At 46.1% G+C, this 12,424-nt stretch overlaps 1 protein-coding gene across 1 annotated transcript in view; it reads right to left on the bottom strand.

Moving 5' to 3' along the window:
- VPS53 (VPS53 subunit of GARP complex) overlaps positions 1–12,424 on the bottom strand; it is a 62,335-nt gene that overhangs the window by 9,608 nt on the left and 40,303 nt on the right. The window contains 4 exon segments of the mRNA XM_066201971.1: positions 2,753–2,901; positions 7,774–7,852; positions 11,318–11,400; positions 12,257–12,404. Of these exon segments, the coding sequence (XP_066058068.1) occupies positions 2,753–2,901; positions 7,774–7,852; positions 11,318–11,400; positions 12,257–12,404 (459 nt within the window).

Raw genomic sequence — 12,424 nt, 5'->3', positions numbered from 1 at the left:
GCCAAGGGCTGCTCTGGAATTATCCCTCCCCTTTTTTTTTTTTGGACTAGCAGAGACCATCAAGAGCAGTTGCACATAACAGAAAAATGCACTGGAGCCTCTTGCCTAGGTTGGACTCGATGCCTGGTGCTCTCAGAGTACAGCAGGCGATGCTGATGTGAACAATACGTGCATGTTCAGGGGTAATGCTCTACACGAGGCTCTGTGCTCTGAATGCCTTTACTCCCTGCACAATCACAGCGAGATTGGATGCCAGAACTCATTTACAGCTTCAGCTGTAAAACTGAACCCAGCAAACCCTCCCTAGAAGCAGAGAAGTCCCCAGTGTAATAATAAAGCAGCGCAAGGCAGATGAGGAACCTAAAGCACAGAAACCACAGCATCTGAGAGGCTCCCATCCAACGGGAGGGGCTCTGCCAAAGCCTGAGTTTTCCTAATCCCCTGCATTGATGATGCATCAAACACAATGCCTTGCTGAGTGAGGCACAGACAGACATGCAACCACAGTCTGTCTGTCTGTCTGACAGCCTCAGCTACTGCAGGACACCCCTCAAAGGTTCTGGTGTCGCTGAGTCACTGCAGCCTGGGAAGGTTTTGCTCTACGCCGTCCTCCCAGCTGGTGACCAGCCCTTGCCCAGGCTGAGCTCAGCCCTGAAACCTCCAGGAGCCTCCACATCACCACCTTCTTCCACCAAACTCTTCTCCCTTTTTAGCTGGAGCACCTGGAAGGCCCCAGCACCCACCACGCTTGGCTGCTGCTCACGGAGGAGCCGCTTCCCCCGGCCAGGGGGAGAACTGTTTGTTTTTCCTGTCTCTCAGCTCTAATCTCTTCCTCATTGAGGTCAGGTCACACAGACTTCCCAAACACATCCCAGCATAGCAGCCACGGTGCTGTGGGGTTTGATTTCAAAGGATAAGGTGCAGGGAGAGCTGAGCCCCCCACCCTGCCTGCCAGTGCCTCCGGGAAAGCCGACGGCTGCTCAGCGTCCCCAGGGAGCGCCGCTCACACTTGGGTCAAAACAAAGCAAAAATGACAAATTAGGTTAGAGGATTGATGCAATTTCTGATGGCCATTTTTCTTCTCTCCAGGCTTGGCTCAGGTCCCGCTGTTTTAAATTTAGTGACTTTAGCTGCCTTCTCCCCTGTGGTCCTGTAACTCAACACTCACGCTTTATACAATCCATTAGAGCTGAGAAGTGGCAGCTCACAAAGACACAGGCATTAACATGTGCAGAAGCACAAGGCCTGTTAAAAGGATTTTCAGCATTGTGGGGCACACAAAAGGCCAGGTATTTATATTGGCCCAGCCAGTATATTCCATAAGAATTCAGAGTTTCGAAAATACAAATATTTGTACGCATTAAAAGGCATTTTAAGGAGATTGGTGCTCCCTTACCACTGGGCTGGTTCTCCTTAGCATCAGGTTGCACAGATCCAGCACAATCAACCTTCAGGAACCCATTTTACCCTTCTACATCTGATCCATGGCACAGTGAGTTCAGGACTGTGTCCTAAGTTTAATGTGCTGCAGATCAGAGCTGCAGTTATCTTAAAAAAAAAAACCTTTTGGAGAGCAGTGGCTTCTGTCCTCATGGATGAGGACACTCAGATGGGAACTTCACTCAAATCTGAGAGCTGTTTCATCTGGAGTTTACTTGGTATGTGCCTAGCAATAAAGTTGAAAGGGAGGCAACTAAGCTGAGGTATTAAGAGTGTGCTGTGAACAGCTGAATAAATGGGGGGTTTTATTTATCACATAAAATCCAAGTGTAACCACAGGGAAGGTTTTCGTACAATAAATTCTCACTGAGACAGCATTTCAGTGATTATGGGCAACATCGTAACATGATTTATCAGTAACTGCTCCTTAATGCAAACTCCAGAGCACCCTGAGACTGAGAGGGGGATGAAACTCTCAGGAGAGCTGTGAAAGCTCCCAGTTCCCAGGATAGCTGCTGCTGCATCCCACCCTGCTGAGGCAGGAGCTGCAGCTCAAATCTCCAACCCACACAGTCCCTGCCAGGCCACGGAGCTTATTTATTTCAAGGTGATGACCTTATCAGAGATGAATGAAACGTTAAGGTATTTTAGAGTGACACATGACACGCACGCCACTGCTCACAAGTCCACCAGCACGGTCACATGCAGCACCAAAAGCAGCAGCTACAACTGGTAGAGCCCTGCCCCAGAGGGTTTTTTCTTGGGGCGTTGCCATGTGTGGCTCAGCTTGGCCACAGGCAAGCAGGGAAGAGCTCAAAGTATCCCCCCAAAGAACTGGATTTTTGTTCCAGACACAGAGATGAAGGTTTGGATGTCCACCCTGAATCCAGCAGCAAGGGACTCGATTTCTGTCTCATCTGCCACTTCTTGCATGGTGCTCAACTTTAAGTGACTTGCCAGGAAGATGCTTTAATACCCCCCCAACATTTAAATGTGAATTTCCCCTCCTGACTGAGCTATTTTTGCACAGAAAAGCAGTTTTCAAACAGTGAAGGTAGAATATATTTCTCACACACGCCCTCCTTATAGGGCTTATTGTAAATGTTATTTTGAGGCAAATTTCTCCGTACCTGGAAGCCCCGTGGATGAAAAGTAGGTTCTCCCCACAGCATGAGTCACATCTAAAGTCAGATATTCAAAGTCTTTTAAAGATGCCCAACCCAAAACTTCCTGCACTTGGCAAACAACACACAGTGATCCCCACACCGTTTTATGGGATGACCTGAATAAACTGCGTATGTTGGTAACTTACTTTGCAAATTTTATGCAGAACTGAGTGAAATACTTCCTGGTGGAGGCCAGGTTGTCACGGATGATGGGGACATTCTGCTTGATGTGGAGGATCACTGAGGTGACATAAGGACTCTGGTCACCAACGTGCTCCACGTTCTGCCACTGCATCTGCACACAGGGGAAAAAAAGAACAAACCAAAAATGACTGTTTAATTCATTAAGATCCAAGCAATAGGTAAGGGAAACTGTACAAACTTCCTGCCAGGGGATCTCTAAGGCATCGTTTAGAGACTGCCTCTGCAATTCACCACCAAGGTCAAGTTCTTCATCATTTAAGTGATTGGGAAAAACCCTTCCACAAGAAGACCCAAAGAAAAGCCAGAACAGCCTCTTTGGCACCAGAGACTGTGACCAGTCACCCACACAAACGGGGACCACTAGGATTAAAAAAGCCTTCGGAGCACATCAGGCTGCTTTAATATTTAACAGTTTCCATTTTGCTGGGATGAAATGCCCATATAAATCCTGATTACAGGCATTTGAGAAAATATCTGCAAGCTTGCAAAGTCTGGATTCCTGTATGGCAGCCAAGACTTTAATACTGGTGAGACTGATGACAGATAGATGGAAGAGGTAAAAAGTCTTAAAGTCCAAAGCACTCTACACCAGTGTAGCTCAATGAAAACACTGCTGGTGTACAAGCCAGGATGCCCAAGCCCAGCTCTTCCAAATGCATGTAGAAAGTACAAAACAAGAATAGTTACTCAACCTCCTGTTTTGTTTTCATTTGTTCTCAGCAGAACAGCAAGAGAACAGCCCCTGTGAGCCAGATGTGTGGCTCCTTTGACTTTCTCTGAGCCTGGTCTGCAGTACACAGGGTACTCCTGATTTAAGTCAAGTGGAAAAACCAAAAAGGAGGTGATCGGGTCTGGGCTGGCCTCCTGTATCTACCAGAGTCTCACTGAGGAACATCCAGAAAAGCACATTCAGTTCTGCCGCTGCTCAGAACTCTGCAGTGTTCTCCCAATAACTCTTTGGAGATCTGTTCCTCATGCTGGAGATGACACAGGAGGAAAACTCAAAGGAAATCAGGAGAGGAAACTGGGCACATATGGAAGAAGAGCTTTTTCCTTTGAGGGGCTGTTTGTCCTCAAACTTGTTTTCCCAAGCTCTGGATTTTGCATATAAAGTTTTTTTATTCCTGGTTTTCATTTTATTTAATATGGCTACTTTGCCCCCTGCAACTCAGCTGACTCAATTCCATCCAAACAACGCAGCCTAAGTGACTTAGTGGGAAAGGGAAGCCAAATTCTTTGCAAAACCACAATGTCTGAGTCTACACATGTCCCACTAAAGCTGTCTTTATTTAAACCAAACAAACCAACCCCCAGCCTGCTGGTCTCACATCAGCTGGCTGGCTGGAAGGGATCTCTCTCTCCTCACCTGCTCCACAGAGTGAGACTCTTGTACAGAGTCGCAGAACATCCTGAGTTGGAAGGGACACACAAAGAGCATCAACTTCAACTCCTGGTCCTGCACAGACACCCCAACAATCCCTCCCTGTGTCTGAGAGTGTTGTCCAAACATTCCTGGAGCAGCCTTGGGGCTGTGGCCATTCCCTGGGGAGCCTGCTCAGTGCCCCAGCACCCTCTGGGGAAAAACCTTTTTCTAATATCCAACTTAAACTTCCCCAGACGCAGCTCCAGCCATTCCCTCAAGTCCTGCCACTGCTCACCTGCTCTTCCACTCCCCACGGTGCTGATCACATCCAAACAAAACACTCTGTGCCTTTATCCCTGATGGATTCCCAGATTTTCTTCTTGACAGAGCAATCCTCACCCAACACACCATCCCCACAGAGTGGGAACGGCCAGAAAGTGGGAAGGGACTGCTGAGCTGAATTATTGCACCAAACAATGAAACAGTAGCTTTTTCATTTTTGTTGGTCATCATTCCAAAAGCAATACTTTACAAGCAGATCTTTAAAGCATGAACGGCAAAAATAGCCCTTTTGTGTGTGTGTGTGTGTGCATGTGGGTGTGTTTCACCCAAAAAAACCCCACCCAGTAGCTGCAGAGAAAGGAATAGCACACATACTGAAAAGTCATCAAAAGAAATATGAGCCCAACTCTGCTGGTAAAGCTTTGTTCCTGTCCTTTTAAATTTATTCCTCTTTTTCCCTTGTCCTGTGTTTTTCTTGGGATATCCACATGGTTGACAAGCTGGAAAGGAGTCCAGGGAACGGGATTTCACTGAAAGGGAGAAGCCCAAAGGCACCTGCAGGCTGGGAGGACACGGGGTGTCTGCAAGGCTTGGAAGAGCTGCTGCTACCTCCTGCTTCTCACAACAAAACACAGCGTTTGCGTTAAAACAGGCAGCAGGAAAGAGAAACCCTGAGCAAAACCGGGGTGGTTGGGCACCTCACAAGAGCTGGGAATGGCAGGGGCTCAAGTGTGGCATTGGTGCCGTGTCCCCAAAGAGCCACCAGGTCCCTCCCCTGTGTCCAGCCCCCCAGCAAAGGGGCTGCTTGGTGACTGAGCAGAGCATGAATGAACCTTCAATCCTCCCCGTTCCCAGCAGCATCCCACTGCCAGCTTCTCCCTGCAGGCTCCAGACTGGGCAGCCTTGACCTGGGGCTGCTCCTGCAGGAAGGGCTGGGAGGGGAAAGGGAGCTGACAGCGCTGCTGGCCTCACATTTGGGGACATGAGCTGGGCTCTACACTGTCACACCCTGCACACTGTTCCGGGGTTTAAACACTCTCCCGAGGGCTTTTAATTAGCAGCTGGCAGCTCTGATTGCTCTGCTCTCGGGGATTTTCTGTGTGTGGAGCGGAGGAATGATTAAAGCCTCGCTTTGTCCACTCGGCTGTGAGGACACTGGGAACTGCAGCTGTGCCAAAAGGTTTTAGGAAAATGTAAAAAGCCAGCAAGAGATCCATGTGAGGCTCTAAAATGTCCCCCAGCCCCACTTACAGGCACAGTTTTACATATAAATCGATGCTTAATTCAGCATGTAAATCAAGCCTTACCCAGTGCAATCCATAAACTTTAATTGGGGCGAAAATATCCTGTGCAGATTAGCAGCTCCCTCATCCCAGAGATTAAAAAGGAAGCACACCAGGCAATGTGAGTGCCTGCTACAGATCACTACAAACACATTAACAGCTCTTTGCTATCCAGAATATCACAACAGGGGGTTTAGGGCAAATTCTCCTCCCACCCACATCCCAGCTCCCCATCCTACAGCCACGTTTAATCATCCTACACCTGCTGTAAAGTCTGAGTAAGGATTAGCACCTACAAATTTTGTAATATGGGGCCTTCTCAGCATTTACCATCTCTTTGAGAACACACAAAGTAAAGACTCGTGGAAACCAAGCAGCATTCCCAGCTGAAAGCAATATTCCTGATGCTGTTTTCTGTGTTAAATCTCTCGACGTGGCCTGCAGCCAAAGTGGATTGAGAGGTTTAAGCATTTCATAATTTACCTCTATAGTTCCTGAATATTTTTGCAAAGAAAAAAAAAACTCAAAAAACCCAAAGCCAGACTCCAACAAAGGACTGGGAATGTTCAATCCTGGAGGACACCAGAGTGAAGTAAATGAAAAGAAGTTAAACAAAGGAAGAGCCCTAATGGAGTATGGACCTTGAGAGAGCAAAATTGGAATGGATCAGCCATGCAATCTTCATTTCTTTAATATAGGCTGAAATTTTACGTTTCCAAATACTAACTCTGTGTTTAAATAATTACATGCATTTCTTATTCAAGGGTCAGAGTAATAATCCAGCCCTGAAGGAGAGGGAGGAAGAGGGTGAAGGAAAAAAACCTCTTGCACCAAATCCAGGTCTAATAAAAATCACATAAAAGCGACTCTGTCTGATGCAAACAGTGGAGTGTGTGCACAAGTGACAAGTATTTATTTAGCTAACTTCATAACACTTAAACTTGTTTATATATCATCAGTCCCATCACATGTGCTGCGTTTTACCAGTGTTCCAAAGACAAAAATAAATGGCCTACCAGCTGCTGCTTTCTCAAGGTTGTGGTTTACTTGGGTATAAACAGAGCAGAGGGATTCAAATATTACCGTACTCTGTAGGCTCAGGAGATCCGAGGGGCTGCCACAGCACACAGGCAACACCTGAAGTGCTGAGCCCTTCCTAGTGGTGTTATTTGACTGGGCAGAAAAATCCTCTTTCCATTTGGAACCTGTACAAGCTCTATTACCAGCTGCATTCCACTTCAAATATTAGCTGGGGGTGGTGGGGCTGGCTACAGCTGGAATACATCATAAAGCAGAAAGCTATTAAAATTCATGGCAGCCAGACAGTGTGTTGATCCTACAAAAATGGAGCTCTATGTTTAATATTTCTAATTAAAAAAAAAAAAAAAAGGTTCAATCCACTTTTGTTGTCTTCACCTCTGTCTAAAGCAAGTCTGGGTTTTCACAATACTTTGGCAAGGAAACACAGCCCTGCATTTCAAACATATAAAAGCTAGCAGTGTAACTGCAACAAAATCCTTAAGCTCCAGTCCTAGGGGCCTCTCCAGGAATGGCTCCATATGTCCTTGAGAGGATCACAGAAGCAATAAGGCTCAATCTCAATTCCACATCACCTCCATTTGAGTAGCTCCATTTAAGAGCCCCAAACAAGCAGGCTGGTAAAACTCCCTGCCAAAGAAGACAAAGGGGAGTGAAAACGTGAAGGTGTATCTGAAATTTCATGCTGACAAAAGTTTTTCCAAATTTAAATGCTCTCACTGGCATTGGGAGTGGAAAGAGAAAGCCTGGAGTACTTATTGAATGTATTTCATTGTCTGTAAGTTTTAATGTGGTGCAAAAAGCCTGAAAGCTCTAATCTGAATAATAATAAGGTTTGGAGTGAGGGATGTATTTAAAAATACGGCAATTGCTGCTCTAAAAAGTAAGAAAAAAAATCAGAGTAAAAGAATATGTCAGTAGTGAAATAATGCAATCAAAGCACACAAGAACTCCACATGGATCTTAAGATGATCTCTTCCTGAAAATCCAGCCCTACCTTGCTCATGGCAGTCAGGGCAGGGTCACAGGCTGCATCCAGGTCCTGCACTAACAGCTGGATGCTGTTGGAGATCACACTGCAAAAGAGAGGGGAAAAAAAAGAACCAAGCATGAGTTTTAGAATCACACTGAGTAAGAGAGTGCCAGAACTGGAGTGTTTGACTGTGAGAGGAGGAAAATCCTCTCCTGGCTGACAGCAGCACTATGATGTGAATGCACACAGCTACAACTTGTACTGAGGAGGAGCTGGGAAATTCTGCAGGGAGCTGCACAATGGGCTCCAGTGGAGAGAGGATGTTTTTACAGTTGACCTTTCTCTGTTTTAACACAAATAAGGGGCTGGGAATCAAAGGTGGCAGATGAAGAGAAGAATTCCCCAAGTATCAAGCCCAGACTGGGATTCAGCTTCAAATATAATCCAGTCTGTGTTACACCAACATTTTATCATCTCTCCATTTATTCACAGCCAATATTCTACTGCTCAGAGGAACTCGCACAGAGGATTTACAAAATGACATCTGCATGAGTTGTGTGTCTCCCATGTGTGAAGATGAAGGCAGATGTCTTATTTACACTATGTCTAGGACTGCCGCCATCCATTGTTTGAGTTCCTGAGACATACTCCAGACTAAAGGACACATTAGTCAAACACATTTCCCTCCCTCCCTCCCCCTTTTTTTTTCTTTTTATAATGGCATGATATTGCTTAGAGATATATTTAAGGCCACCCTATAATGATGTGCCTAAAGGTGCAGCTGATCCTAAAACAACCAGCAAGAAACTCTGCCTGCAGCAGCTCAGACCCCCCTCAGGGGCACAGACCCAGCACTCCCACTGCAGACAGCTTCTGCTAGAAGCAATCAGCAAAACTGATTCTGTTTCACTAAGCACAGTTTTTAAAAACAGCGTCAGCTTTAAATCTGCCACAGATGCGTGTTTACAACCTCAGGATTATATTTGTTATGAAGTGGATTTTACTTTTGCTCTTTCTCGTGATGGTAGCACAGATGAGAATCACAGGACTGTGGGAAACCTGAGGAATGCTTCCTCAAACCATCTTTCCTCCCCCTCATCGTCTTTGTGGAGTTTTGGACACTGCTCTGGGGTTCACTGCTCAGAAAAGTGTCCACCTTCTCACTGAGATATGGTGTCACCTACACTTAATTCTAACCTGGGTTTTGGTCTTCACCAGGACCCAGAAAGGTTGCCTGTTCCCCTTCCTACAGCTCCAGCACAGAAAGTCTGGAACAGGATACAAAGTAAAAGACTTCCTTCAAAGCAATTAACTTGTTTGTAAAAGCAAACTCATGCAAAATTAGTCGGAAAAATTAGTATGGGAGATGAAGAGACTACAGGCTTCAAGTTACACCATCTAAAACTTGCATTGGGATAAAAAAAGCCCGTGACTGTTTCTGCTGGTGCCTCTGCTCCTGCTGGGCACTACAGAATCCACTCCCAGGGGGATTTACCACCAGGCCAAGGGAGGCAGACTGAAATAACCACCCCGTGGGCACAGCTGACTCCTGCAGGGCACCTGCTGCCACTGAGCGCAGGGAAGAGCTGTGGTTCAGCACCAAAGAGAGACACAAAGCTCTGGAGTGGATGGAAAGTGACCCCACCACTTATGTGTCCACGCTCAGGAGTCTGTCAGAAGCTGGGTCACCAAGTGCAGGCTCTCCCACCTGAGAGCCACAGGTTTGCAAACAGGGAGAGAAACTCATTTGCCTGCATTTCAAAATAAACACCTGCTGTGGAGGGATGCTGCTGCAGCAGGAAATGTGTTGGGAGCACAAAGGATCACGGCATGCTGAGAGGGTTTGGAGCCTGGTTCTGCAGGGAGACACTTAAAATCCTCCTCACACAATCCCTGACATGCACAGAAGGGATGGATCGGGAAGCTGAGGCCACAAAGGAGCAGTACAGCAACTACAGTGAGCCCAGCATTGAGGGGTTCTCTGAATGCTGCCCGTAATCTCACAAAACAGATCAACAGGGAAACAATGGATTTCTACACTGACATTACAATAATTTTTCTTTTGTTGAACGTCAAGAAGTTCCCATCATTTCTCCCACTTTCCCTAAAGAAAAGTTTCCCTTTAAAGCAGTATCCCTGCTTTGCCACCCCAGGGATAAAACCCTCCCTTCCTACACAATTGGGGTGGTTCTGCACTCGCCTTTCTCTGAAAGAAGGAACACTTTCCAGGGTGCATAAACAGCGATTTATCGCTTATTTTATGACTGTGCCTAACAAGACAGCAAATCCCAGAAGAAACAACTTGTTTGATGTTGAATGAGCCAACACCAGCGAGGTTTATAGCTCTGACTTACACTGACAGAAGGCTGGACAAAGCCCTCAGCTGGAACAGAATGAAAGTCAATTAGAAGCCTTTGTTACAAGACATATCAGCCCTGTCAGTTGGACTTTAAACCTGTCCAAAGCAGCAAATGTGAGCTATACATTAAACAACTCCCAAAACACTTCAGATGGGCTGGCTGGGACCAACCACCTCGAGAGGCAGCCACTGTGGGAACCAAGCAGCCACTCGAGGCTGCTGATTCCTGCTGGCAAAACTCACCCTCCACTTTGTCCATGTTAAGAAAACCCCATCCTATGGCACATTTTAGTTCTTCTCCTTCCCTGCTACCCTGCTTGCTTTGGCTGAGTGGGCACAGCAACCCTGAATTTCAGGCAGGGATTCACTCCTAAAAACGTCTGAGAAGAGCCTGAAGGGAAGGAGTCTCTGCAGCCTGGAATGGAGCCTGAGACCATGTGAAAGAGCTGGATGGAAATTCAGTGGGATCCTGTCCACTGCAGCAGGAGAGGAGGAAGCACAGGAAGGAAGTCTTCTGAAAAAAAAAAAAATCTTACTGCTATCTGGGCTGAATCTTAGTTTTAGGGAGAGGGAGAGCTGGTGACAGGGATTATTTTCCCAGTCTTGCCAAGATATTCTTTTGTCTGATCTGAGGCAAAACAACTTTTGCCTCAATTTTCTTGTCTCAAAAAATACATTCAATCTGTCTGTCAGGGGTGGAGAGGAAAGGATGTTGGAGCAGAATATTTTTAGCACTGCTACATGAAAAGTTATTTTAATGAATGATAATCTTCTCTCAATTATAATCCCCAAATATAAGATTGGATCAGTCTTTTATGTCATCTGAAATGGGGTTTGATCATACTGACAAGGCTGCTGATTACCAGGGGGAAGTTAAAGCAGGAAGGAATGTACTGAAATAGCTTCCTTTCTTGAAATGTAACAGCCACCTCGCAGAGCTGCCAAGATGCAAATGATGTTTCAAATGGAAACTCACTATTTCCTTTCCCTTTTCCAGTGCTCTTGTTCCTTTGGCTTGGGCCATGGGGAGCAGCTAAAGCCTGTGCTAGTGCTGCTCTTGGAGCAGCCAGAGGATCCCATTCCCTGAGCAGGGAAATGCCTGTGGACCCTGTGACACCAGGATCTCAGGATTGTTTTTACTCCAGCACCATCTGCCTGACAAAAGGGAATGTTTGGTACATTGTGGGAGGAGGAATGTGCTGGACATACACACTGAAGGTGTCCATCTCTCCTGTCAGGTTGATCCTCTCCATTAGGCTTGCATCCACTTTTTCTTTGAGCTTCTCTTCCAACTGTTGGGAAACAAAACAAGCAACAGGGAGATCAGGTTTCTAACTCGAAATAATCGTTCTTGAAAACTTACGGCCTGGAAAGGTCAGCTTCTTCAAACTTAATCTGTGACCAAACTATATCCAAAACTCATCCAGTGACACTGGAAATCTTTCCTTCTTGGCACCCCAGACCCTGTTGACCTGCCAGGATGGGCCATGGTGGCTCCACGTCCTCAAAGAATTAAAGCTCCAAGGTCAAATATGTAACTCTAGTATGACATGCTACCGTACTAGCTTAACACTGTGGCATCTGTCCTGCTAATAAAGATGTTTCTCAACACTCTGCCTGTGCCCAAACTGCAGAGGATTGCCAGACCTAGTGGTGGAGAGGCCTGGACACAGCCAAACATCACAGCTCATTCCTGACCCATGGCATTTGGGAAGCACCTGAATGTTAACCAGCGGCGTGGCTGCAAATCACATCAGCATAAATTCCTCCTCTCTCCACTCCACATTGCCCCAATATTTCATGCAAGTATTTTCCCAAAAGCATTTTGAATTATTGTTGTGCTTGTTTATATGAAGGGGAGACGATGAACCAAGAATCTTTTTTTAAGAAATGAATTTGGTCCGCAATCCAAAACAAATTACCCAACAAGTGGAAAAGGATTGAACCCAAGACTGATGCTGCAAAGCAGGATTACAAGCAAATTTCTTTTCTCAGGTAGAAATAACAAAATCAATACTTTTCTTTCTTTGAAGTACAGATTGAGTAATGTAGAGCTCAGTAATCAATGGATGTTTTATTACTTTTGGCTGTCCAAGTCTCCACAGCAACACAGAAGAAGGGCTGGTGCCCCCTCAGAGGAAAACTCACCTGCTGGGTGGTGGCCAGGCAATACTCTGCAGTACTTAGGATGCTGCAGATGAGGCAGAGTTCCTCTAAAGTAAACTTTGCCACTTCAGAGCCTTCCTTTTCTTTCAGCAAACTTGTGATGGTGAGCCCACCACTGCTGCTGGTTGTCCTGGAAAAAAACCCAAAACA

This window comes from Chamaea fasciata, unplaced genomic scaffold, assembly GCF_029207755.1.
Source record: "Chamaea fasciata isolate MVZ Bird 193981 ecotype frontalis unplaced genomic scaffold, bChaFas1.0.hap1 SCAF_21, whole genome shotgun sequence".
Taxonomy (NCBI): domain Eukaryota; kingdom Metazoa; phylum Chordata; class Aves; order Passeriformes; family Sylviidae; genus Chamaea; species Chamaea fasciata.
The sequence above is the reverse complement of the archived record's forward strand: the minus strand, read 5'-3'. Positions and strand labels throughout refer to the sequence as shown.